The 27,484-nt window shown below is 39.3% G+C and overlaps 1 protein-coding gene across 11 annotated transcripts in view; it reads right to left on the bottom strand.

Moving 5' to 3' along the window:
* TENM3 (teneurin transmembrane protein 3) overlaps positions 1–27,484 on the bottom strand; it is a 447,649-nt gene that overhangs the window by 180,218 nt on the left and 239,947 nt on the right. For all 11 annotated transcript variants that reach the window (XM_088020902.1, XM_088020899.1, XM_088020901.1 and 8 more), the window contains one exon: positions 17,918–18,155. In XM_088020902.1, the coding sequence (XP_087877028.1) occupies positions 17,918–18,155 (238 nt within the window). The remainder of the gene's footprint in view (positions 1–17,917; positions 18,156–27,484) is intronic.

Below are 27,484 nucleotides of genomic sequence, written 5' to 3'. Positions count from 1 at the left end.
TAGTTCTTGATGTAGTGTTCCATGATTCATTGTTTGTGCATAACACCCAGTGCTCCATGCAGAATGTGCCCTCTTTAATACCCATCACCAGGCTAACCCATCCCACCACCCCCTCCCCTCTAGAACCCTCAGTTTGTTTTGCAGAGTCCATCGTCTCTCATGGTTCGTCTCCCCCTCTGACTTACTCCCCTTCATTCTTCCCCTCCTGCTATCTTCTTCTTTTTTTCTTAACGAATATTGCATTATTTGTTTCAGAAGTACAGATCTGTGATTCAACAGTCTTGCACAATTCACAGCGCTCACCATAGCACATACCCTCCCCAATGTCTATCACCCAGCCGCCCCATCCCTCCCACCCCCCCACCACTCCAGCAACCCTCAGTTTGTTTCCTGTGATTAAGAATTCCTCATATCAGTGAGGTCATATGATACATGTCTTTCTCTGATTGACTTATTTCGCTCAGCATAACACCCTCCAGTTCCATCCACGTCGTTGCAAATGGCAAGATCTCATTCCTTTTGATGGCTGCATAATATTCCACTGTGTATATATACCACTTCTTCTTTATCCATTCATCTGTCGATGGACATCTTGGCTCTTTCCACAGTTTGGCTATTGTGGACATTGCTGCTAAACACATTGGGGTGCACGTACCCCTTCGGGTCCCTACATTTGTATCTTTGGGGTAAATATCCAGTAGTGCAATTGCTGGATCGTAGCTCTATTTTCAACTGTTTGAGGAGCCTCCATCCTGTTTTCCAGAGTGGCTGCACCAGCTTGCATTCCCACCAACAGTGTAGGAGAGTTTCCCTTTCTCCGCATCCCCGCCAACATCTGTCGTTTCCTGACTTGTTAATTTTCGCCATTCTGACTGGTGTGAGGTGGTATCTCATTTGAGGTTTTGATTTGAATTTCCCTGAGGCCGAGCGATGTTGAGCACTTTTTCATGTGTCTGTTGGCCACTTGGATGTCTTCTTTGGAAAAATGTCTGTTCATGTCTTCTGCCCATTTCTTGATTGGATCATTTGTTCTTTGGGTGTTGAGTTTGATAAGTTCTTTATAGATTTTGGATACTAGCCCTTTATCGGATATGTCATTTGCAAATATCTTCTCCCATTCTGTCGGTTGTCTTTTGGTTTTGTGGACTGTTTCTTTTGCTGTGCAAAAGCTTTTTATCTTGATGAAATCCCAATAGTTCATTTTTGCCCTTGCTTCCTTTGCCTTTGGCGATGTTTCTAGGAAGAAGTTGCTGCGGCTGAGGTCGAAGAGGTTGCTACCTGTGTTCTCCTTTAGGATTTTGATGGACTCCTGTCTCACGTTTAGGTCTTTCAACCATCTGGAGTCTATTTTTGTGTGTGGTGTAAGGAAATGGTCCAGTTTCATTCTTCTGCATGTGGCTGTCCAATTTTCCCAACACCATTTGTTGAAGAGACTGTCTTTTTGCCATTGGACATTCTTTCCTGCTTTGTCAGAGATGAGTTGACCATAGAGTTGAGGGTCCATTTCTGGGCTCTCGATTCTGTTCCATTGATCGATGTGTCTGTTTTTGTGCCAGTACCATATTGTCTTGATGACGACAGCTTTGTAATAGAGCTGGAAGTCCGGAATTGTGATGCCGCCAGCTTTGCTTTTCTTTTTCAAGATTCCTCTGGCTATTCGGGGTCTCTTCTGGTTCCATACAAATTTTAGGATTATTTGTTCCATTTCTTTGAAAAAAAGCGGATGGTATTTTGATGGGGATTGCATTGAATGTGTAGACTGCTCTAGGTAGCACTGGCATCTTCACAATGTTTGTTCTTCCAGTCCATGAGCATGGAATGTTTTTCCATTTCTTTGTGTCTTCTTCAATTTCTTTCATGAGTATTTTATACTTTTCTGAGTACAGATCCTTTGCCTCTTTGGTTAGATTGATTCCTAGGTATCTTATGGTTTTGGATGCAATTGTAAATGGGATCGACTCCTTGATTTGTCTCTCTTCTGTCTTGTTGTTGGTGTATAGGAATGCCACTGATTTCTGTGCATTGATTTTATATCCTGCTACTTTACTGAATTCCTGTATGAGCTCTAGCAGTTTTGGGGTGGAGTCTTTTGGGTTTTCCACATACAGTATCATATCATCTGCAAAGAGTGAGAGTTTGACTTCCTCCTTGCCGATTTGGATGCTTTGATTTCTTTTTGTTGTCTGATTGCTGTGGCTAGGACTTCTAATACTATGTTGAATAGCAGTGGTGAGAGTGGACATCCCTGCCACGTTCCTGACCTTGGGGGAAAAGCTCTCAGCTTTTCCCCATTGAGAATGATATTCGCTGTGGGTTTTTCATAGATGGCTTTTATGATATTGAGGTATGTACCCTCTATCCCTAAACTCTGAAGAGTTTTGATCAAGAAAGGATGCTGTACTTTGTCAAATGCTTTTTCTGCATCTATTGAGAGGATCATATGATTCTTGTTCTTTCTTTTGTTAATATATTGTATCACATTGATTGATTTGTGGATGTTGAACCAACCTTGCAGCCCAGGGATAAATCCCACTTGGTCATGGTGAATAATCCTTTTAATGTACTGTTGGATCCTATTGGCTAGTATTTTGGTGAGAATTTTTGCATCCAAGTTCATCAAGGATATTGGTCTGTAATTCTCCTTTTTGATGGGGGTCTCTGTCTGGTTTTGGGATCAAGGTAATGGTGGCCTCATAAAATGAGTTTGGAAGTTTTCCTTCCATTTCTATTTTTTGGAACAGTTTCAGAATAGGTATTAATTCTTCTTTAAATGTTTGGTAGAATTCCCCTGGGAAGCCATCTGGCCCTGGGCTTTTGTTTGTTGGGAGGTTTTTGATGACTGCTTCAATTTCCTTAGTGGTTATAGGTCTGTTCAGGTTTTCTATTTCTTCCTGGTCCAATTCTGGTAGTTGATACATCTCTAGGAATGCCCCCATGTCTTCCAGGTTATCTAATTTGCTGGCATAGAGTTGCTCATAATATGTTCTGATAATTGTTTGTATGTCTTTGGTGTTGGTTGTGATCTCTCCTCCTTCATTCACGATTTTGTTGATTTGGGTCATTTCTCTTTTCTTTTTGATAAGTCTGGCCAGGGGTTTATCAATCTTGTTAATTCTTTCAAAGAACCAGCTCCTAGTTTCGTTGATCTGTTCTACTCTTCTTTTGGTTTCTATTCCATTGATTTCTGCTCAGATCTTTATTATTTCTCTTCTCCTGCTGGGTTTAGGCTTTATTTGCTGTTCTTCCTTTAGCTCCTTTAGGTGTAGGGATAGGTTGTGTATTTGAGACCTTTCTTGTTTCTTGAGAAAGGCTTGTATTGCTATATACTTTCCTCTCAGGACTGCCTTTGCTGTATCCCAAAGATTTTGAACAGTTGTGTTTTCATTTTCACTGGTTTTCATGAATTTTTTTAATTCTTCTTTAATTTCCTGGTTGACCCATTCATTCTTTAGTAGGATGCTCTTTAGCCTCCATGTATTTGAGTTCTTTCCGACTTTCCTCTTGTGATTGAGTTCTAGTTTCAAAGCACTGTGGTCTGAAAATATGCAGGGAATAATCCCAATCTTTTGGTACCGGTTGAGACCTGATTTGTGACCTAGGATGTGATCAGTTCTGGAGAATGTTCCATGGGCACTAGAGAAGAATGTGTATTCCATTGCTTTGGGATGGAATGTTCTAAATATGTCCGTGAAGTCCATTTGGTCCAGTGTTTCATTTAAAGTCTTTATTTCCTTGTTGATCTTTTGCTTAGATGATCTGTCCATTTCAGTCAGGGGGGTGTTCAAGTCCCCCACTATTACTGTATTGTTGTCAATGTGTTTCTTTGCTTTTGTTATGAATTGCCTTATATAATTGACTGCTCCCATGTTAGGGGAATAGATATTTACAATTGTTAGATCTTCTTGTTGGATAGACCCTTTAAGTAGGATATACTGTCCTTCTTCATCTCTTATTACAGTCTTTGTTTTAAAATCTAATTTGTCTGATATAAGGATTGCCAACCCAGCTTTCTTTTGGTGTCCATTAGCATGGTAAATGGCTTTCTACCCCCTCACTTTCAATCTGGGGGTGTCTTTGCGTCTAAAATGAGTCTCTTGCAGACAGCATATGGATGGGTCTTGTTTTTTAATCCAATCTGATAGCCTGTGTCTTTTGATTGGGGCATTGAGCCCATTTACATTCAGGGTAACTATTGAAAGATAGGAATTTAGTGCCATTGTATTGCCTGTAAGGTGACTGTGACTGTATATTGACTGTGTTCCTTTCTGATCTATGCTGCTTTTAGGCTCTCTCTTTGCTTAGAGGACCCCTTTCAATATTTCTTGAAGGGCTGGTTTCGTGTTTGCAAATTCCTTTAGTTTTTGTTCGTCCTGGAAGCTTTTTATCTCTCCTTCTATTTTCAATGACAGCCTAGCTGGATATAGTATTCTTGGCTGCATATTTTTCTCGTTTAGCGCTCTGAAGATATCATGCCAGTCCTTTCTGGCCTGCCAGGTCTCTGTGGATAGGTCTGTTGTCAATCTAATGTTTCTAGCATTGTAGGTTACATATCTCTTCTCCCGAGCTGCTTTCAGGATTTTCTCTTTGTCTCTGAGACTCGTAAGTTTTACTGTTAGATGTCGGGGTGTTGACCTATTTTTATTGATTTTGAGAGGGGTTCTCTATGCCTCCTGGATTTTGATGCCTGTTTCCTTCCCCACATTAGGGAAGTTCTCTGCTATAATTTGCTCCAATATACCTTCTGCCCCTCTCTCTCTTTCTTCTTCTTCTGGGATCCCAATTATTCTAATGTTGTTTCGTCTTAGCGTATCGCTTATCTGTCGAATTCTGCCCTCATGATCCTGTAGTTGTTTCTCTCTCTTTTTCTCAGCCTCTTTATTTTCCATCATTTGGTCTCCTGTATTGCTGATTCTCTCTTCTGCTTCATTTATCCTAGCAGTTAGTACCCCATTTTTGATTGCACCTCATTAATAGCCTTTTTGATTTTGATTTGTTCAGATTTTAGTTCTTTTATTTCTCCAGAAAGGGTGTCTCTAATAACTTCCACGCTTTTTTCAAGCCCAGCTAGTATCTTTAAAGTGATGATTTTGAACTCTATGTCTGACATTGTACTAATGTCCGTATTGAGTGGGTCCCTGGCAGACGGTACTACCTCTTGTTCTTTTTGCTGAGGTGATTTTTTTTCGTCTTGTCATTTTGTCCAGAGGAGAATAGATGAATGGGAGAACAGAATGCTAACAGGTTAACAAGGTCCTCAGCAAAGATAGTCTATACAAATCAGAAAAGACCTGAGACCAGGGGAAAAGGAAGGGAAAGAAAGAGAAAAAAAAAAAAAAGAAAAAAAAAGATAAAAACAAACAAAAACAGAACAAAACAAAAAAAAACAGAATATGATCAAATATGATCAGACTAGTGTATAGATCAGTGCCACACACTAGATTTTGGGCGTATTTTGGTCTGTTAGAAGAAAGTGCCTCCTAATATTTTAAAGGAAGAAAGACTTATATATGTACAAAATAAGGGTTGATACAATGAAGGGATGGAAGATGACTGTAAAGATGAAAATTATAAAAGATTTTATAAAAGGAATTGATAAGAAGTTGTTTGAAAAAAGAAAGAAGAAGAGTAAAAAATGAAGAAGAAAAGAAAAAAGAAAAGGGAGAGAATGTGATCAGGCAGGAGACTAGAACAAAGCCATACACTAGTGATTTAGGGTATATTTTGATCTGTTAGAACAAACTGTATCTCAAAATTTTAAAGAGAGAACTTATATATATATATGCCAAAAATAAGGGTAACTACTATGAAGGGATAAAATATGACTCTAAAAAATGAAAAATAAAAATTTTTTTTTTTAAAAAAGGCATTGATAAGATGTTGGTTGCAAAAGGGAAAAAGAAAAATTCAAAAAAAGGAAAAAAAATTAAAAAAATAAACTTTGAAAAACTAATGAATCATGGTAAAAAAGCCATGGATTCTATGTGCAGTATTCCCCCAGCGCTGCAGTTCTCCCGTTGTCCTTGATCGGTAACCTTGGTCTTGGCTGGCTGTTCGTGCAGATCTTCTGGGGCAGGGGCCTGTTGCCGTGGTTCCCAAATGTCTTTGCCGGAGGCGGAATTGCCCCGCCCTTGTCGGTCCGGGCTAAGCAAGCTGCTCGGGTTTGCTCTCTTGTGCTTTTGTTCCCTGCAAGCTCTCGGTACAGCTTTGGAGGACGAGGGCGAAAATGGTGGCCTCCCAATCTCCCCCCGGAGGAGCCAAGAACTCGGGGCCCCGCTCCTCAGTGCGCCCCCAGAGAAAAGCAGTCAGTCCCGTGTCCCCAGTCTCCTGCCGCACTCCGTGCTCACCCGGCCTGTGACCGAGTGTTTCTATCTCTGGCATCCGACCCCGTGTGGAGTCTCCAAACCCAGCAGATCCCTGCGGTGCGCTCCCGCGCCGCTCCTCCCGGGGGAGGAAGGGGAGTCTCCCCGGATCTGCCACTTGTTGGGTCCCTGCTGGAGGAGCAGTGGCCCAACTGTGTTACCGATCACGGTTTATGGCAACCCTGAGCTGAGAGCCCGCGCCTTGGCTCCGTCTCTGCAGCCGGCTTCCCCGCTCCGATCCCTGGGAGCTCTGCCGCACTCAGGCACCCCCGGTCTTTCTGTGACCCCGAGGGTCCTGAGACCACACCGTCCTGCGAGGGTTTCACCCCTGCTTAGCCAGTGCAGCGACGTCCCTCAGCGGAGCCGGCTTCTAAAAGGTCCGATTTTGTGCTCCGCGGCTCTAGCACTTGCCAGAAGCGGCCGACGGAGGCCCCCTCCCCCGCCGTCTGTCCTCCCGAATATCGCCTCGGATTCACTTCTCCGCACGTCCTACCTTCCAGTAAGTGGTCGCTTTTCTGTTCAGAGAGTTGTTGCTACTCTCCTCTTCGATCCCCTGTTGAGTTCGTAGGTGTTCAGAATGGTTTGGTCCCTATTCAGCTGAATTCCTGAGACCAAACGAAATCCAGGTCTCCTACTCCTCCGCCATCTTCACCTCCTCTGAAAATCTTTTTTTAACCACATCAAGGTGAGCCAGCTGGCTCATGTCAAAGTACCCAAAAGAGTTATAAACCTTAAAAGCGAATTACATATATAAAAAGGAGAAGGGTCCAAATTTGATGACCTTTTCTGGGATTCCAAGTGGCTGTCAGGAGCAAGCTACCAAGAATCTGTTTTTCAGGAAATTATTAATCTGCCCCCTCAAGTTTGTAAAATAGTATTCAAGAACAAGGAAGGAAGTACTGCTTCTTTAAAGAAACTTTTAGTTCAGACAGGATTTTTTAAAACTCACGTTTGGAAATATTCCCATCCATATATTATTTTGTTGCCAAGAACAATGATTGCCATCTATTACAATTTTTAATTTTCTAAACTTCTTAAAAGTCTGCAAAACACAGTATGTTAGTGAGTTTGGTCCTTGTTTATTTAAAGATGTGCAAATGTAACAACTTCTAATTAGTTTGCTAGAACATCAGAGGCATTAGTCAAATTTCAACAGATACTGTATGATCCCACTTGTGTGGAATCTTAAAAAGTCCAACTCATAGAACCAGAGAGCAGAGTGGTGGTTGCAAGGGGTTGGGCAGGTGGGGGAAGTGGGGAGATGTCTGTCAAAGGGTACAAAGTTTTAGTTATAAGATGAGTTAAGTGCTGGTGATCTGAGGTACAGCCAGGTGATTATAGTTAGTGACATTGTACTGGGTCCTTGAAATTTGCTGAGAGTAGACCCTGAGCGCTCTCACCACACACACACATGCAAAAGGTTAACCGGGGGAGGGGATGGATATATTAAGCATTTTACAGTGTGTGTGTGTGTGTGTGTGTGTGTATTTATTTTATTATTTTTAAAGACTTTATTTATTTATTTTGAGAAAGAGAGAAAGAGAGAGAGATCATGAGCAGAGGGGAAGGGCAGAGGGAGAAGCAGGCTCCCCACTGAGCAGGGAGCCCGATGCGGAACTCGATCCCAGGACCCTGAGATCATGACCTGAGCCGAAGGCAGACGCTTAACCGACTGAGCCACCCAGGCGCCCTATATATATATATATTTTTAACGAACATGTTGTACACCTTAAAAAATCAAACTGTGCAATCTAAATGTATATAATTTTTATTTGTCAAAAGGAGGTTCATATAGTTGTTAGGGTCAAAAAATGTTTACATATGATTAATATTTGATATGTAATTATCTTATAAATGTATATTTAATAATTTATTAAACAAATATAAATGACAGATTGAAAGAAAATAAAGTTACTTAGAACTGCTATTTATTTCATTTCATCCTTTCAAATTTTAATTTTATATACATATGATAACGTGCGTAAGATTAGTACATTGCTACATCTGTACCATTAATAATTGAATAAATTCATGTATTTTGGGATTGAGTGCTTTTATTTTCTTTCATATGTAATTAACAAAACTGGAGTCACTACAAGAAGAAAAGGAATAAATTTAGAATCTGGGATCTAGCTGAGAGCTGCCACTGACCAGTCATGTGACCTCGGGCAGATGGCTAGATCTCAATGGGCTCTAAAAGGAGGTAAGATCAGGTAATCTCCCAAATTCACTCCAACTGTGAATTTGTTCTGGAATGCACTCCATATATTTCTCAAAAGCAGTCACAACTTCTCCAGGTCCTCTACAACAACCCTGAGTGTTTCATACTGGTACATTGTAAGATGTTCATAAATACCCACTGAATGAGTGAATGCATTCAGGATTCCATTTTATGAAATATCACTACCCCACCATGATCTCAGATAACTTCCATCCCTTAGGATCACTGTTATTTTTTTTTTAAGATTTTATTTATTTATTTGACAGAGAGGGACACAGCGAGACAGGGAACACCAGCAGGGGGAGTGGGAGAGGGAGAAGCAGGCTTCCCGCGGAGCAGGGAGCCCGATGCGGGGCTCGATCCCAGGACCCTGGGATCATGACCTGAGCTGAAGGCAGACGCTTAATTGACTGAGCCACCCAGGCGCCCCCTGTTATTTTTTTTCTAAAGCAAACCTGTCTTTGAAAATTTACTTCATAGTTGATCTCCTGTAGGAAGTCACCCCAATTAAACAGGAAAAATACTGGTTATTCTCAATCAAAAAATACCTATCTCCAAAGTTGAAAAGGCTATCCAATTGTTCACAGAAATTAAACATGCCAATTCTTGTTAGTTGTCATTGCCTTTCCTTTGCCAAGCCTTTAGTGCTTTCCAAGTTATTATTCATCTTTCTAAATACGGAATTATTTTTCTCTTAAATGTATAGCAGAGGAAAAGAATAAAGAAAAGCAAAGAAACTAAAGTGCCAGATACTTTGCAATGACATTTCAACAAATCCTTATAAAATCTTTGAGAAATATTACCAAACCCATTTTATGGAAAAAAAAGAGATAAAAATATATGAGTAATCTGCCTAAGGTTACATAGTTAGTAGAATGTTAAGATTTTAACCCAGATTTGTCTGTCCCCAAACCAATGCTTTTTTCCACCCCTGCCATGAGCAGAAAGACGCCCTATCATATTAGTGCCGGGGGTGACTGGAACAAGATGACTTCTGGTGGTAATATTTCAAATGGTTCACAATATGAGGTGAGATGCTAAGAAATCATAAAGAGGGTCACAGTAGAATCAGAGGGGTTATCAAATAGAATTTATTAAGCTTAGCTGGTTAATTGCATGTCTAAGAATGTAATCTTGCAGGCTAAGGAGAAAGTATTCTGAGAAAATAATAGAAAACAGACTTCACCTCAGGTTTGAAGAAAGAAATACAAAAGGCAAAATATGTCAAGGGAAAAATGAAGAAACACAGGAAGCGAGAAGCAATTGTCTTTGACAGGGTGTTCATTAATTGGTGATGTAACCAGAGGATGAAATTTTAGAGCAAAACACAGTTTTAGAACTGGACAGAAATTAATTCTGGAAAAAGATAAAAATCACCCTGTAGTAGTGATGTTTAGGAAGAGGTAACACACACACACACACAGACGCATGTGCACGCACACAAGAGGATTGAAACATTTTCAAACAATATTAGGGAAGAGTAAAAGGATGTAAAAAAAAAAAAAAAACCTCACAAAACGGTTGCTGACGAAGAGGAAGAGAGGTGCCTCAAAATGAATAGGTCATACTCAGAAAAAGATAAGGACTGAATCAGTCATTAGCTGTGACCAGAGTAATGGCATGGATGACCTTATACTTTGATCATGTTCAGAGAAGTGACTAGAAATGTGTTAGAACTAATTAAGAATTCATTTTCCTAGGTACTAGGGAAATTAAGGTTATCATGTATGAATATTTTATACAGATTGCTGGTTATCCAAAACCAAACATTATCAGAGTATACAGTAATTGCAATTTGTTGGAATTATGCTTTCAAAAATCACTTAAGGCCCATAGCGAATATTAATGCATGCTTTCTTGGTGTTTTAATTGCTATTATAAAGAAACCTCAATTAAACAAAATAACACGCCTACTCTATTGTACAGTATCTTCATCATGCTCAAACGACACCTAAAGCTTTAAATACCTTAAGTAAAACTGAGGTCTAACTTCTGACTGATGTGGAGACAATGCATCTATCAAGGCTTGGACTGATTCATTCCAAACATTTACTACTTTAGTTAATTAAATGTTTCAAGAATATGAATAGTTGCCTTTCATTATAATTTAAAGATTTCTTTTTTCCTTCTCAGGGATGAAATAAGCAGACTTGCGTTTCCTATCTGCAAAAATTCACCTGACTTTTTGTTGAATGATAGAAATAGTGAAAGAAGCAAGAGATTTTATTCTGATAAATTTGTGGCTGCAGGCTTGACCTACGTACCCCATGAAGATAAATTAGACTGTAACTATTCCAGTTGAGACAAATACTTTTCTTGTCCGTTGGAGAGAAGAGAGCTACTTGATGATAAATGATATTTATATTTGTTCAACTGTTAACTAATTAGGTTATCTTATCCTATGCCATGGTTGCTATTATTATTTGGTCGTATTTTAAAAACATTAATGGAACACCTATCATTTGCCAGGTACTTTACTTACATTATTTCATTTAAGTCAAAACACTCTTTTTAGTAAGTAGTATTATGGCATTGGAAATTGACCTAAGATTGAAATAATTTGTAGATGATTATAAAGATCATTCAAATGATGGATCCAGGATGAAAGCCCTGGTCTAACTGCAAAGCACAGGCTCTATTTATGATGCTGAACTGTGTTTTTATCTGGGCTTATGGATACAGCCGGACAAGACTGTGACCGATTAGATTACGTCCCCTATCCCATCCGTAAACAGACGTATTCTTAACTTTCTTTTCTCTTGGAGTCCTGCTTCATTTGAAAATGTCTGTGCAGGGGTGTCTGGGTGGTGTAGTCGGTTAAAAGCGTCAGACCCTTGGTTTCTGCTCCGTTCACGATCTCGGGATTATGAGATCGAACCCTGAGCTGGGCTCTGGGCTCAGCTTAGTCGGCTTGAGTTTCTCTCTCCCTCTCCCTCTGCCCCTCCCGCTTGTGCGCTCGCGCTCTCTCTCTCTCTCTCCCAAATAAATAAATACCCGGAGTGCTTGGCTCTCACACAGCGAGGCTTCAGGATGGAGTTTGAGGAAACTGTTCTGGCGGTTTTCTGCCCACCTCTCAGGAAGAGAAGGAGAAAATGCCTGTTGTTGTAAATGTCTGGGCCCCCCTCCTACCCTGTCCCCGAGGAACCTCTGTATGCTCCACTCAAGACTGGCGGAGCCTTCACACTCAATGCCAAGTTTTTGTGACAAGATTAGTTTTTCCATAAAACCATTCTGAGGAAAAAAAAAAGATATTTAAAAGTAAAACTACTAGGTTTTATTCAGGAATATATATCAATATTGACTCCGGGAATGACCTTCATTTTAGAGCTACTATCAATCTACAGCCTACTTTTCTATTTTAATTTTTGGCATGATACCTGCTAAACAAGCAGCTGGAGGCAGGAGCATTACAATTAGTTAATAATAATCTCATTTTAAAAATCATGCTTTTTGGATGCCTGGGTGGCGCAGTCGGTTAAGCGTCTGCCTTTGGCTCAGGTCATGATCTCAGGGTCCTGGGATGGAGCCCCGCATCGGGCTCCCTGCTCGGCGGGGAGTCTGTTTCTCCCTCTCCCTCTGCCCCTCCCCCTGCTTGTGCGCACGCTCTCTCTCTCTCAAATAAAGAAAATCTTTAAAAATATATAAATAAAAATCATGCTTTTGCTTTCCCTTATTTTAGTAGTCACCTTCAATCTCATACTTTATTTTAGAATGAGGTCTCTATTTCAGTATAGCTGCAGAGTTTTGGAAACAAAAATTATAACACTGCTAGAGAGCTAGAGACACACAGTTGTTCCTTCTTTGAGTAAATTCAGGACCACATTTTACCTTTGTTTTACATTTTTGGTGAATACATGATTTGCCTGTAAATCTAACATTTTACATTTAAAATTCTAAATTTGAACTTCTTAAACAAAATTTCATTCAATGAAGGGGAGGAAATCGGAGGCGGAGACGAACCATGAGAGACGATGGACTCTGAAAAACAAACTGAGGGTTCTAGAGGGGAGGGGGGTGGGGGGACGGGTTGGCCTGGTGGTGGGTATTAAAGAGGGCACGTTCTGCGCGGAGCACTGGGTGTTATGCACAAACAATGAATCATGGAACACTACATCAAAAACTAAAAAAAAAAAAAAAAATTTCATTCAATATGTTGGCTTCAATATATGCTCCCTCTTGTCTTCTTGGTATTGCGAGAAGAAAATAAAAACAAATATTTTATGTATTATTTTAAGAACTACATTTAGAGAAAAACAGAAGCCTTTTCTCTGAAGAAGCTTTTCCCTGACAAAGGGTTAAATATTTGCTACAAGTTGGCATAGAAAGTAGGAAAGTTCAAGGTGAGAGTCAACCAATGGCTATATTCCAACCAATGGCTGCTTTTCTACTTCCTCTCTCACTTGGTTTCTTTTTCTTATTTATCTTAGACATAAGATAATATGGGCTTAATATGTAACTTTATTTGTGGGACTAAAACTTAGTTGGGTAGAAATATGTCTCTCTGTGTCCAGGACAGACTCAGTTTACACCTGTAAGAGTTCCAGTGCAATTGTTCTTATAACCCTTTCTTTTTTTAATTTTTTTTTTATTGTTTTAACATTTTTTAAGGATTTTATTTATTTATTTGTCAGAAAGAGAGAGAGAGCACCAGCAGGGGGAGTGGCACGCAGAGGGAGAAGCAGGCTCCCCGCTGACCAAGGTGCTCAATGCAGGACTTGATCCCTGGACCCTGGGATCATGACCTGAGCCGAAGGCAGATGCTTAACCAACTGAGCCTCTCAGGCGCCCCTTCTTCCTATTAGTCTTACAAATGCACACATGTCCTTTTTACAGGCCTTTTAAGAAATACTGTAAGTTATTGAAGGTGAAATATTTCAAGAGATCTAGAATCCAATTGATTTTTTACTATTCATTGGCATATAATTTTAGATAGGTTTACAGGGTTTGTTGTTGTTCGTTTGTTTTTAACGAACAGAATGGTGAGACTCTCAAAGATTAATTAAGAATTTCTTAGCCTAGGCCCAAATCCAATTTTGAGGTTGGTGCTCAGTAACCTTTGCTTCATTTTTGCATCTCTTTTCCACATTCTGTGATATTCTCCTTCCCCCCCAAACTATCTTTAACAAAAGGATATGGCATCAGTCCATAAACTTAAGTCAGTGGATTACCTTCCCAGGGATCTTTTACTTAGAGCTATATCTGCAATTATGGAGCATCTAACTACTTAGTATCTTGCTAAAGGTCGCTGGTTACCAGCATGCAGGTGATGGTACCATTTTTCACATGGGAAAGCTTTTCCTGGTATGATAAGGCCATAACGTGTAGGTTGCTGCCTGGGTTTTTAATAGGAAAGGATGACTGATATCCAAAGCTTGTACGGGAGTCTTGCCTTCTCCTAGAACCGTTTAGAGTGAAGATTAAAAGAGGGGGGAAAAAGGAGAATATCTTAATTTAGTAAGTAATACTTCTGCTTAGGTTTTTTTTTTTTTTTAAGACACAGCAATTGATCTCACATTAAAGCAGCCCAGGACATTTCAATATTTAAATAAAAAATGCGATAATAAAGAGGTAATTTAATATGCAATTTCATACATTAATAATTAGCAAAGCATTACTGAGCTGCAAGGTACAGAGCTAGGGGAACATAACTAATGAACTATCGATGCCAAAGCAGACTTCATAATAAAACAAGACTTTAATAAATCTTTTATTAAATGGCTACAAATGAACCATTTTGTTAACATCTAATAGGTAACTACTAAGCTACTTAATTCACATCTATAAATGAAGAACCTGCAGGCAATTAACTTCACAATTGCTGAAGGTCAGGGCTCCCAATGAGAGTTGCTGTACTCCCACCTTTCAGGGCTGCCGCTGTACTGGGTCGAGTCCCAGCTTTTCCTCAGCTGCTCTGTACTCTGGTAGTAGCTACTACCATGCACTGAAGCAGCTACCATATAAAATAAACAGAGGATGAGCTACAGGCTAGCAAATGCCCTAAAACTAAATCATACAAAGCATAAGAAATATTGAGTGCCAAGAAAAGGAATCTGGAAGGAAAAATTCTAAGCAAGGATTGGTAGTATATGTGGGTGCTATTATTTATTGGAGATGATAAGATAATAAGGAAATGCTTGTAAACTGCAAATGCTTGTCCGGGTCTGGATGTGACTCTAGGAGACCTGAAACTCACCAGAGATTATAGACCAGAACGGCTCTATTTACTGAGTAGAAATGTATGGTACACAATCATATCGACTGTCTCCAGCAGCAACAAATGTTAAATTCATCAGGGAAAGGAAATAAACATTGGTATGGAAGCAAGAAACTGCTGGTGAAAAAATAAATGCCTTTAATAAATCAGACTAGAAACTGTACTGAAACAGGGCAAGGTGGAAAATCTTTGATGCTTTCTCCACCAATTCGCATAGACGAAGTCTACGATTTACCAAGAGTTTCGTGGATTATTACGTGCCAGTCTGCTAGCAGCCATGATCAATAATATATGCTGGAAGGAGGAAAGGGCTGGGGACAAAGAAAGCCTGCAGAATCTTACACACACACAGACTGGAATGCCATGCTTCATAACTTACACCCTTTAAACGACAGTTTCAGAAAAGTGAGAATCCGTAAAATGAGTATACGTGCAAATAGAAATAATTGCCAAAGACGAAACCGTGCCCTGGATTAAAAGACTAGTCAAGGGCAGACACATGCCCGGATGAAGTTGTTAATACAGCTGAAACGGAGCCTGAGAATCATACTCAATAGGGAACCTTAACTAAAAAAGGAAAAATCAATGATAAATAAGACTGGTTCTTCACCTCAAGAGTTCCAACCAAGTGAGACTATTAAAGAAACCACAGTAGTACTCTGTTAGTACAGTGTGAGATTTTCACATCGCTGCTGAGGTTGATACACTGAGTATGTGGTAAGCTGAAATACCATTTTCTTTTGACTGGCAATATTCTAAGAGGTGGACACCTGAAAACGAGAAGACAACACAACTAGACGACGGAAAGTTTTTACATTTTTTGTATTCATTATTCTTCATCTACACGTTCGTGAGAGAATAGCAACCGGTAGATCTTCCTTTCCATGTCAGTTCATAAAACTATACAATATAATTCCATGGATGGTTCACTGGCAGCATCGCTTTGAAATGGAATTTCAAATGGTATTGCTTTCAGATCACCCGGAGAGTGATTTCTTACACGGTCTGAATACAGAGAAATCAGCTACAACTACACAAATGGGTAGAACGGGTTGTCCTCTAAACCACTACTTTCTCTCCTAATGTCCCACCAACCAAGATTCATTAGTACAATATGAGGAATAACAAGAACACACCTTATCTTCCTCCCAAATGATTCCAAATATCTCCACTAGAAGACATGGATTCAAGGAATATCAACCCTTCTACTGACCCAGTTTTTGAGGCTCCTGAACGATACAACATCCCTAAAATGAAACACGCTTCTGCTGACTGAACTCGACATATTTCACACATATTTGTCAAAACAATTACTGTCAACTACAATGCAATTATCCATATTCAGTTTGATGACTCAACTGGAAAATTACTTTTTTCCTAATAAAATTCTTCCAAAAGACAATAGTGAATCGGTGTTGATGAGTTGCTCAGTGTGTGCTAATTAATTACACTGGGTAAATTTAGTTCTGTGCTAATAACCTCAGGAAAAAAAAAGATCTGTAGACATGACTTTTTATCTTAAGTGAAGAAATCTGTTTGCCTACTTCTCTTCTGTACTTTCTCTTTCTAATCGCTCCCAGACAAGTGTTCAATAATACAAAATAAACAATAAAGGCCAACTAGTCTTGGCTGACACTACAGATAAAAAGACGAGTTCCTCAGAACCATGTTCTTACTTAGGTCAAGAGTAAAAGAAAAGAAAAAGATTTTTATTGTTGATAACTAACTGTGAGGACCTCCTGCTAGCTCATCCTCAGGGCAGAATTGGTTTAGATCATGCATTTAATGGCAAAAAAAAAATTACAATTTATTTGTTGTGAAACCTGTTTCTTCATCATATAAACTCATTTAATGCTGACATTAGCCAGGCGCTCTACGGGACAGGGCATTCTGGCGGGGATACTCTCCCCGGGGTCCAGAATCCTCTATTTTCTGGATTTTATGTGGGGATGATTCTTTTTCTCTGAGCCAACTGGAAGCCTAGGGCAGAAGAGAAATAAACACTGACAGGAATGTTGGGGGGCCTTTGTCACAAAGCTGTGAACAGAAAGCCGGTGAGGAAGGACACCACCCTTGGCTTGTGCAGAACGTGGTATAAAGAAGACATTGTCAAGGTTCTGTCCGAAGAAAGAAGGTAAAATTTTTGTGCCTGGAGATATTTGCAAATGCAACGGATTAACTCAAAACAGCTCTTCCTGATCTACACTTTCGTCTGAGCAGTTTGCTCCCTGCGGGCCAAGCCGCGTTAGAAGTCTTAACTTAAGAACCTCACTGAAACACACCTGGGAGAAAGGACACTAAGCTGGGAAAGCCTCTGGAATACAGGACTGAGAGAAGCTCACGGGTCCTCATACAGAAATGGGGCAAGATGGCTTTGTATCGTGACAGATGATGTGTCGCACGGTTTACAACAGAGGATGGGAGTTCAGGAGTTAGGTATCTCAGTTCATCATAAGGAAGAATATTACCGTCTAATATTACTGTCTAAGAACAAGTGGGATGTCCCAGGAAATAATGTTGGAACCTTAGAGAGTAGGTCCCATGTCCTTTCTATGGCAGGAAACGGAAATATCCTTCACAAATGGTCATCTGACTTGTGCTTCACTCTCCTGCTTAGGAATCCACTATGATTTTATGATGTAATGAACACAACGTATCCTGGGAAAGGAGGGATGTCTAGAACCAAGTCTCTGCTGAACGTGTTCATTGACTCAAGCTACACAGGGGACGCAGAATCACATCCTACATCTCCATCTTTTTCTCGACATGCCCGATAATTTGTAAATGAGGAAGAGAAAAACAATAGTAAGGAAGAGTTCCACTGAAGGCATTGATTCTCGTCTCTTGTAGCCTACACAATGTGTGGAAAGGACGAGAACGTCCACGGGCCCAGCAACTAAAAAATTACCCATAACCTGGAGCTGTTCTCAGAGAAGACAAAACACAGAGTATATAAGTACACTAAATTTCTTAGCAAGAAAAGGGTGAGACTAGTGCATTTTTCAATGTTCGACGTTAAAACAACATGGTCTGTTGACTATGCTCGGATACCCATTCTCCAAGCAGATTCATCGTGCAGCCCTAGCAAGCAGATGATCTGAGAGTCTCCCACAGAGGAGTTACCTGCTTTCCAGTGGTACATTACTGCCAAGGACCCAGCTGTCCTGCAGCTGGACGGACTCGGGTGTGGTTTGCAGCTCGGCGGGCAAAGCAGCCGGCGGGGCCGGACTCTGGTTCCTTCTATTGGTCAGGGAGTTTCTGTTGAGAGAAGTGATGGACGGATGGTGTTGTGCGGGGTGCTGTTTATGGGGTGGTGGCAAAGGCTGCAGAGTGGGCTGGCCTTGGTTGTTTGCAGGTTGCTCTGAAAAAAGAAAAGGAAACTCATTATATATACTGATATATGTATATGTACATACGTAGCTACACACACCACCAATTTCTTGGGGGATCCACTGCAGATGAATTAGAATTAAAACCTGCATTTAAATCCATAACCTAATAAATCTGCATATTATTCTATTAAGCGGGTGTTCAGTGACATTCTCTAAGAGCAAGTTTACCCTTGATACATGAAGTACTAATTAATATACAACAGATGGTAAAATTGATTTTGGTTTTAATTTGTTTCAGATTTTTTTCAACTGGTTTTATTAACACCTACAGAAAACAGTATCTGACAGCTTCCCTCATGTGCCTTTAGACTTCAGCTTTTTTTTAACAAACCAACCCTGAAATTAAATGGGTAATTTCAGTTGAACACAAAGGTTTTCGAAATGCATATAATCCCTATAATTATTTAATGGAGTTTTTTAAGCTTTATTTAACTGCAATAAATTATTACAAGCTAGTTGCCAAACAGCAGTAGACTACTCTAGTTTAGTGCATTTCAAATAAGGCAGATCTGCATTATGATCCACTAATAGACACTAAGTATTCTTTAGCAGAAGGTCACTCTGTGAAGCAGATGTTGTTTCATGGATATTTAACAGACTGAATCACATCTGATTACGACGTCAGAAGGCTCATATACTTAATGACCGTTACATCCATTAGAACACACACAGAACAGATTTTCCAATTTCACAGTATGCAATATGACTACATTTTGGAGTAAGTCATAGGTGACCAGAGTGACTCATGCCATTGTGTCAAGTGGTACAAATATTTTGCTCTAAACCACAATTGTAAGGGATCCAGCAACTTCAAAATATAAACACGATGCTAGGTTATAACCATGGAAAAATTCCTTAAAACTTAGTAAGTCATAAGTTAAAATTTACAAATCAATGTTAACATGAGACTGACTTTTCAATCTCATTACCTGCCTTTGGACATGCCAGAATTCACAAATACCACATTTTAACAAACAGATGACTCCCTAATTTAATGCTAAACTTATTATGGTTCCACACATAGAAAATGTCAATTTTTGACTAAATGCAGTTCAAAGTGCAATATAATTTTAAAGTGATGTATTAAATCATGCTATTAATATAAATGCACGTATTAAAAGAGAATAGGAAACACAGGGACTATCTTTCATCTGCAGTGTGAACTCCAGCAGTAATTGTTATGCCAAATAGAGTCTAACACTGTAATTCTGACTGCATGAAATGAATACTTGATATGTAATAGCTTGAACATATATTATCTGTAAAGAGGTTTCTTTACGGGGTACAATAATTAAAATAACTCCTCCCATAGCACATAATACCGGTAATTACTGCGTATTTCTAATGGTCTCTAACAATCCATATAATATCACTTAACTAATAATTTCTTACTCTTGAAATGAGGGACAGAGACAAACCTAAATATATGAAATAAAGTTACTTTCTTGCACAGTCTCTGTTCTTGAGAATTCTTATAGTAGAAACAATAGAAATCTTGCTTGGTCCATTGCTTTAGTGCTCATGAAAAATTAAAAGAGTATCTACATCTCAGTTAAATTGAAGGTACCCTTGGAGGTAACGAGAGGGCTAATCTACCCATACAGTTTTTTGTGTTTTTTTTTTTTTTAAGTAAGAACACAGCTAATCTCATTGGTGGCTAATGTGTGTGAGGTTCTCTTTTTAAAGATTTTATTTATTTGACAGAGAGAGAGAGACAGAGAGAGAGGGAACCCAAGCAGGGGGAGTGGGAGAGGGAGAAGCCGGCCTCCTGCAGAGCAGGGAGCCCGATGCGGGGCTCGATCCCAGGACCCTGGGATCATGACCTGAGCCGAAGGCAGACGCTCAACGACTGAGCCACCCAGATGCCCCAATAAATGTATCTTTTAAAAAAAGATTCTTATTCTTAAACAGTGAGAAGAAACTTCCCTTTAAGGTTTCAAAAATGATTAGTACTATGGTGGCTTTCTCTAGGTTCACTCATTCATTTGGCAAGTACCTGTCAAGAACTTACAATGAACAAGACATCATGCAAAGATCCATGCCCTTTTCAACTGTCTATCCAGGTGATTTCAGCGCAATGTGTTGGGTCTGCTGGGACCTCTTTTGATCTGACTACATAATCAGTAGGTCTCCCTATAAAATAAATCCAGATAATGAAAGCTAGATTCAATCTAAAATTTTAGGGAAGGGAATAAATGCAGATCCTGAGTGAGAGGAGGTGGACGGCCAGAAATGTAAATTCTGCAGCAGTCCACAAACAGAGGCAAAATCCGAGGATTCATTTGGAGGTGCATGCTACCTCTAGGGACTTGGGCTTACGGGATGTAAGAAGTAGTGGAAGTATGTATCTCTCCCAACTTATTCAAGACAGCACAAATTTAAAAAATATAACAAGATAAAAGAAAATTAAACACAGACAGAAAGGAAGAAAGAGAGAATACAAGAAAATAAAGTGGGAAAGATAAGGTAAAGCCAGATCCAAAGCGAGTGGACACAATGCCTGCTGCACAGTTCTGTACATTTTTTAAGTAGGATACAAATCTGGCTCTAAATTATTTATCTAGTTGCCAACACAAAAAGGGAAACATGATCAGTTACGTGATTTGGGATGTTTTAAAGATCACAACGTTTGCTTGAGAAAAGGGTTAACCGTTAGTGGTACTGAAAATAGAAAATTCTCTTTTAAGTCCTCACAGGACGAAAAATTGAGTATCCAGGGAAAATTTCAGGACCTGGGTTCAAAATGGACACAAGGAGGGGCGCCTGGGTGGCTCAGTCGGTTAACTGTCTGACTCCTGATTTTCCCTCCCGTCCTGATCTCAGGGCTGTGAGATGGAGCCCTGCAACCAGCCCTGTGCTGGGTGTGGAGCCTGCTTAAGATTCTCTCTCTCCTGCTTCCTCGGTCCCTCCCCTACCAAAAAAAAAAAAAAAAAAAAATGGACACAAGGAAACAGAAAAGGGGTGTGGATTTGGAGACAAGCACTTAGAATCTAACACTGGTGACCAGATCCACATAAGAACAACCAAAACATAAAATTGTAGCCTTTGCTTTTAAGCTGATTCATTGATACAGGCTTTCGGTAGATCTGAGAAAGTTTTGGATATAACGACTCTGAGTTATACAGGGGATGGTTAGACCTCACAGAGTTATCAGGTTTAATGTTCCTGAGACATAGCTCTGAACATGTCATCTTCCTTCTTAGAAACTCCAAATGACTTCCTGGCACCTATAAAACGTAAAATGCACTCTCTAAAGGCAAATGTCATATTTCTTCAGTTAGCCCTCAAAATATTTTTGCAAGTGTTTCCCCCAGGAAGCCCCTTCATCTATCTTGTTCTCGTCAGTATCCACTGTATACGTCACACCTTTCCACACAAGCGTATTTGCTTCTAACCGGAAAGACATTTTCCTCCATCTTTCTATAGCCAAATCTTACATACTTCAAGCTCTAAGAAAGATGACATTCCTGTTTTCTTCAAGTAGAAATCAGTTATTTCTTCTGTGAGTCTTAGAGAATTTTACCTATGCCTTTTTCATGGCTCTTTTCATCTCCCCAATTACAATTAACTTTATAGGTCTCATGTCTCTTGTTAGACTCTACATGGGCAGGATTCACATCGAATTCACCTTGGAACCCCTAAGAAGCACATGGGGATAGATGTGTGGTCAGCAAATATTTATTCACTCAATCCATATTTGGTTAATGAATACTTGTGCAGAATTCAATGACGAGAATGTTGAGGTGGTAAAGAGCAGAGCCTGCCCAAGCACCTTTAATTGTAAGGTAATTTGCAACCTGTCTTACTTCCTTATTAGCTCAATTCTTAGATCCCGAAAGGCCGGGACTCTAACTTAAATTTCTTTGGACTTTTCAATATCTTCATCAGCTTTGTACTTCAAAGACTCCTAGAAATGTGCTATCTGATTGGTAACAATTAGGCAATAATGGCACCCTTGGGGCTCATTCCATAGAGGCGGGGCGCCACGTTATTTCCCCCAGACATCAGGTTTTAGGAATATTTCTTTGGAACCACAGCAGATGTTCCAATATTCAAAATCTGCCTTTGAAGGTGTGAAAATAATGAAAAGATTACATAAACGTGACTATATAAAATATAAACCTATAAGATATGAAACTATATAAATATATATATATGTATCTATATATAGTATAGCTTAACCAAACACAGTTATGTCTTCCTTGTATTTTAAAGCTTATGATTAGAAATGTTCCAGATTAGGTATTTTAGAAAAGGTGTAGGTTATTTTCTCAAAATAGTCTTCCCTGCTTTTTTTTTAAATAAAATTCTTTGCATTATGCTTACTATAAATCATGTCTTATACCCAACGAAAGCCTTTACTCACTATACTCCTTCTTTTTGCCTGACTTTTTTCTTTTTCTTCCTTTTTAAAAATTTTACGTGCCTGATTTTTTTCAAGTTCTTATTGCACATATAACTTCATGACACCTTAGCAGCTGCTTGTTTTTATTTGGTAAACATAATTTAGAGCAGATAATTTTTATTTTTAAAAAATTTTAAAAAGATTTTATTTATTTGAGACAGAGAGAGAGAGAGAGAGTATGAGTGATGGGGAGGGGCAGAGGGAGAGAGAGAAGCAGGTCCCCACTGAGCAGGGTGTGCGTGTGTGCGCACGTGCCTGTTCACGTGGGAGGGGCTGAAAGTAAGTGTAGGTGAGAGGTGAGGGGGGGACTGAGCAGGTATCCCCACAGTCACCCCAACTGCTCTGTCCCACACACTTCCTTCATGAGTCTGTCTTTCTCCTTCCCTGGATCTCAGTTATGGGGCAGCAAAGGTCCCTACAGAAGAAATACCTTACTTCACAAGGGGGATAGGAGCGAGGAGCTGACAGCTGTGTTGTAGTAAAACAATTGTTTGCAATCTGGTAACAAAAGACAAATGGGGGTGGAGGGGAAGGAGAGGAAGGGAGGGGGAGAGAGAGAGAGAGAAAGAAATACAAAAGGACAAAAACGTTTTTAATTTTACTGAATCCCAGAGAAGTGCTGTTAGAGAAAACACCTTCTAGGCAGTCATTTGCCTAGGGCTTGTGTCCCCTTGGACATCACCAGCAGCAAGTTGAATAAAGGAATAGATTCCGGTTCTGGTCCTCTAACAGTTTAATGTTAGGATACATAGAACATGTTGAACTAGACAAACATTCAGAAGGGGCCAACCCATTTATTGGTGATAAGCAAAGATGGGGCTAAAGCCCTTGGTTCTATACCGTAACATGTGTTCCTTCTCACTTCACTTCCTGGCTGTATCTTTAATCTTCTCCTACCTGTTACAAATGAAACCTGAATCTTCTTCAAAGCTGACCTCTTCCTTTAAACACGTCACCAAAAGAAAACAACTTTTTGTTGCACATTTTATTACCATATGAGTTTTAACTGTAGTGATCAGAGCTTAGAGTAGATGTTCCAAATGTACAAGGACCAAATCATAGTTAGCTCTTGAGTTTTAAAATCCCAATCTAATTCTTGGATTTAGCTTAATCTTGTGTTCCATTATCAACTAACTCTGTGGCCTGATGGAAATTAATTCCAAAGGTAAATTTATGTAACAACACCTCTTTCTTTTTTTTTTTTTAAAGATTTTATTTACTTGAGAGAGAGAGAATGAGAGATAGAGAGCACGAGAGGGAAGAGGGTCAGAGGGAGAAGCAGACTGCTCGGCAGGGAGCCCGATGCGGGACTCAATCCCGGGACTCCAGGATCATGACCTGAGCCGAAGGCAGTCGCTTAACCAACTGAGCCACCCAGGCGCCCAACAACACCTCTTTCATCTGGCTACATTCCAGGAGCTACTAGGAAGGGTGTAATATAAATTCAAAAAGTTTTAAGACACTGAAAATCATAAATTATACATAATTTTTTCCTTTGCCCAGAAAATCTCATATATACTTTACAGATATTTAGCTGTCATTATTTCCCTACGAGGAAAAAAAGTTAAGTAGCAAGACTTTTCCTTATAAATGGGGAAAATCTGAGTTAAGGAGCTAGGTCCTTTTAGTCAGACCACACGTCAGTGGAGCTCCTATCAGAGCACAAATACTTAGATATTGAGGGTGACTCCTACTCTTCTTTCCCCCCACAACGCTGTACTAATAAGATAACCACCTAAAATGGTAAAGGGGAAATTGGAAAAGAAAGGCCTCACCTTATTCAGAAAATGACTTTCACATAAACTTGTCCTTCTGGTTTGTTATTTTATCTAGTGATTCTCACAGAAGACAAGTCTTTGAAAGTCAACTGTTCACTGATGCACCTCTATAAGCCTTTGGTTAAAATATGGCACCATGTAAAAATTCCCACCACAAATGATCTGTCACTTAAACATTTCACACAGCTGCACGCAAATCAAATGAAAATTCTAAATGTGCTTTAAAAACCATAAAATACTATATAAATAAACAATATTGTTCTCATCACCCACCTTCATGACCAGACAACTGACTGCAAGATAATTTATATAAAAACATTTGAGTATGAAAACCTGAGAGATAAATGAGAAGATACAAAAGAAAAACTTGTACTGACCAAAGGGTATAATTTCAGTGAGCACAGATGAACCGATTTACTGTACTTAACTGAGTTAGGGAGCATTTGGTTTAGTTTCCTTAGGGTCATACCCTGAAATGAGGATTAGAAGAAAGATGTGAAAACTTTAAACTTTTGCATTCTTTTCCTTTGAGAGTTCACTGTACTTTCTATTTCAAACCATGTGGCCATCTGGATGACCCATCAACTCCCTTGCCGTAAAATGCTGGAAGTTCTGGGTAAAATATAATAAATACCTTTTGGACTGATTCATTTAGTATACGTGTTGAGTGTCTAACAGTTACCAGGCTCTGTTCCAGGCACTGAGGATGTAACAGCAAACAAAACAGCCAACAGTCTCAGCCTACCAGCTCAACTTATACTTTAGGTTAATATGACTGAATTGGAAAGAAAGAATAGGCCGGAAACCAAGAGGAGAGAAAAATTGTTCAGATTAGGCGATCTGAGGAGATCTGCCTGTCTCTGTAAACTTTCTAATGTCCAACGAAGAAACAAGAGATAATACATCAATTGTTACTGAGACCCCTACATATATGAGGCTTGGGCCCTCTGAAGTGCTATACCCTCAGTTTAAGAGTAGACTTAAAAATCTCATTGCAAATGGAACAATAAGGATTCTTGCTGTTGTGTTTCTTAAGCCCTGAATGGGGAAGAAACCAACTCCTGAAAATTTTAACCACTGGCTTGGGCTTCCCTGGGGTTGTCATGTGAGGTTGAAGCTTATACTCTCAATGTAGTTCTGGAACCCCAAGCCAATAAATTAATATTAAAAGTGCAATGCTCCTCCCTGGGGCACCTGGCAGAAACAAAAGTGAAACTTCCTTAGAAGAATATGCTCTCAACTGAAGTCACAAAGTATTTCCATAAATAAAACACAGCTTTCGATAAATTTACAGTCTAAAGTTACAAAATATAAGAGGAAACAATCCACCTTGAGCCAAAATCTATAGACAAAACAGACACCAGAACTGATCTCCCCCAAAACTTCAGATAATATAGCCATCAGATAAAACTTAAGTATGTTTACAATGATTAAAGACTTAAAAGAAATTAAAACCATATGAATAAGACTGTATGAGAAAAAGGAAGTTAAAAAAAGTGGAATGTGTATAAATAGGAAAAATGAAGCCACTGAAATCAGAAACTTACTGGATGGTTTAAACAGGATATTAGACACAACTATAGAGAGTATCAGGGAATTGGAAAAGAGATCTGAGGAAATCACTCAGATGATGGCATCAGAAAGATGAAGAGTGCTTAAATATGAAACAGTAGGTCTAAGACGAAAGAAGATAGGATAAAGGAGCTCAATATATATCCAGAGAGAGTTGCAGAAGGCAAGAACAGAGCTTTCTTTAGAGTTAAACAGCTTTTTCCAAACTTCCTAATACCATGTTTATGGCTGCCAAATTATACAGGACATGGACTTACTCATCTCTTTCTTGTTTCATATAAATTATCTCTACTATTGTCTTTTTTGTTATTGGATGACAGCTTTTTGGGGGGATATATTTTATAAAAGGTAACTTCTCTTAAATGGCTGTAACTTCTCTTTGAAGATATTCTGACTTCTGTGGTTGCTGTTCAAAAGCATGCAGCTAACCTCAAATGTCAAGCACCCTAACTTATTTCAGTGGATGGAAACAAATGTAAATGGCTACCTTGTGCTTGTAGAACAGTTCATCTTTTACTCTACTTAACCCCAGTAATGCCACAGATTTATCCTCTATGGAATTCTTAGTTTTGCATAATCATTTCTCATAGAAACATACATAAAACTTACTTATTATACATGCATAGAGAACTGGATAAAAATACCTTCGAAAATGTCTCAGTATATGTTTCGATATATTCTTCCACCCATTTTAAAATACTTTACCTAAGAGAGTAAGCAAAAAGGGAAGAAACTATCCCAATCTTGACAATAAAGAATCGTTGACATAAAATCAATAAATACTTCTCTCCTCTCTCATTGCCTAATGAGCATTTGATTTTAGTGCAATTAAATTTATTGACTTTAGATGGAGTACATGATATGATATAAATAAAGCAGATATCTGTGATATGGATAAGGACAGGCTAGAAGGCAACTAAAAGTTAGTACAATATAACAAATGGCTTTAAAGAGTAAGAAAAGCAACTCCAATATTCCAAATAATGCAAATTTGCTATGCTTTTCAGATAATATATTCTTTGTCACAAAGATGTCTTGTACAGAAGAAAGTACTATAAGAGGAAAGAGAAGACAAAGTATTTAGTGCTGGTTTTATTTCATTTTTTTATTTTTATTTTTTTTAAGATTTTATTTTTATTTATTTATTTGACAGAGAGATAGAGAGAGCACAAGCAGGGGGAGTGGCAGGCAGAGGGAGAGGGAGAAGGAGACTCTCTGCTGAGCAGGGAGCCCAATGCGGGGCTCGATCCCAGGACCCCGGGATTATGAGCTGAGCTGAAGGCAGACGCTTAACGGACTGAGCCACCCAGGCGCTCCTAGTGCTGGTTTTAACTACACATAACCTCATATAAATCAACTAACTTCTGGGGCTCAGTTTTTCTCCTCTGTAAAAAAAAAGGGTGTTTGGGGACAGGGTGGGCTCAGGCAATGAATTCTGAAGTTTTTTAGCTCCTAAATTCTTTTAGGCACTATATAATATTTTCCTGTAAAATATTAAATTATGTTATGAATATTCAAATTTTAAGGTAATTAAAAGCCCCAT

This window comes from Eumetopias jubatus, unplaced genomic scaffold, assembly GCF_037043125.1.
Source record: "Eumetopias jubatus isolate StellerSeaLion01/CBP00866 unplaced genomic scaffold, mEumJub1_p1.0 scaffold_2, whole genome shotgun sequence".
In the NCBI taxonomy this organism is placed as follows: Eukaryota; Metazoa; Chordata; class Mammalia; order Carnivora; family Otariidae; genus Eumetopias; species Eumetopias jubatus.
This window is presented reverse-complemented; position numbering and strand designations above follow the sequence as displayed.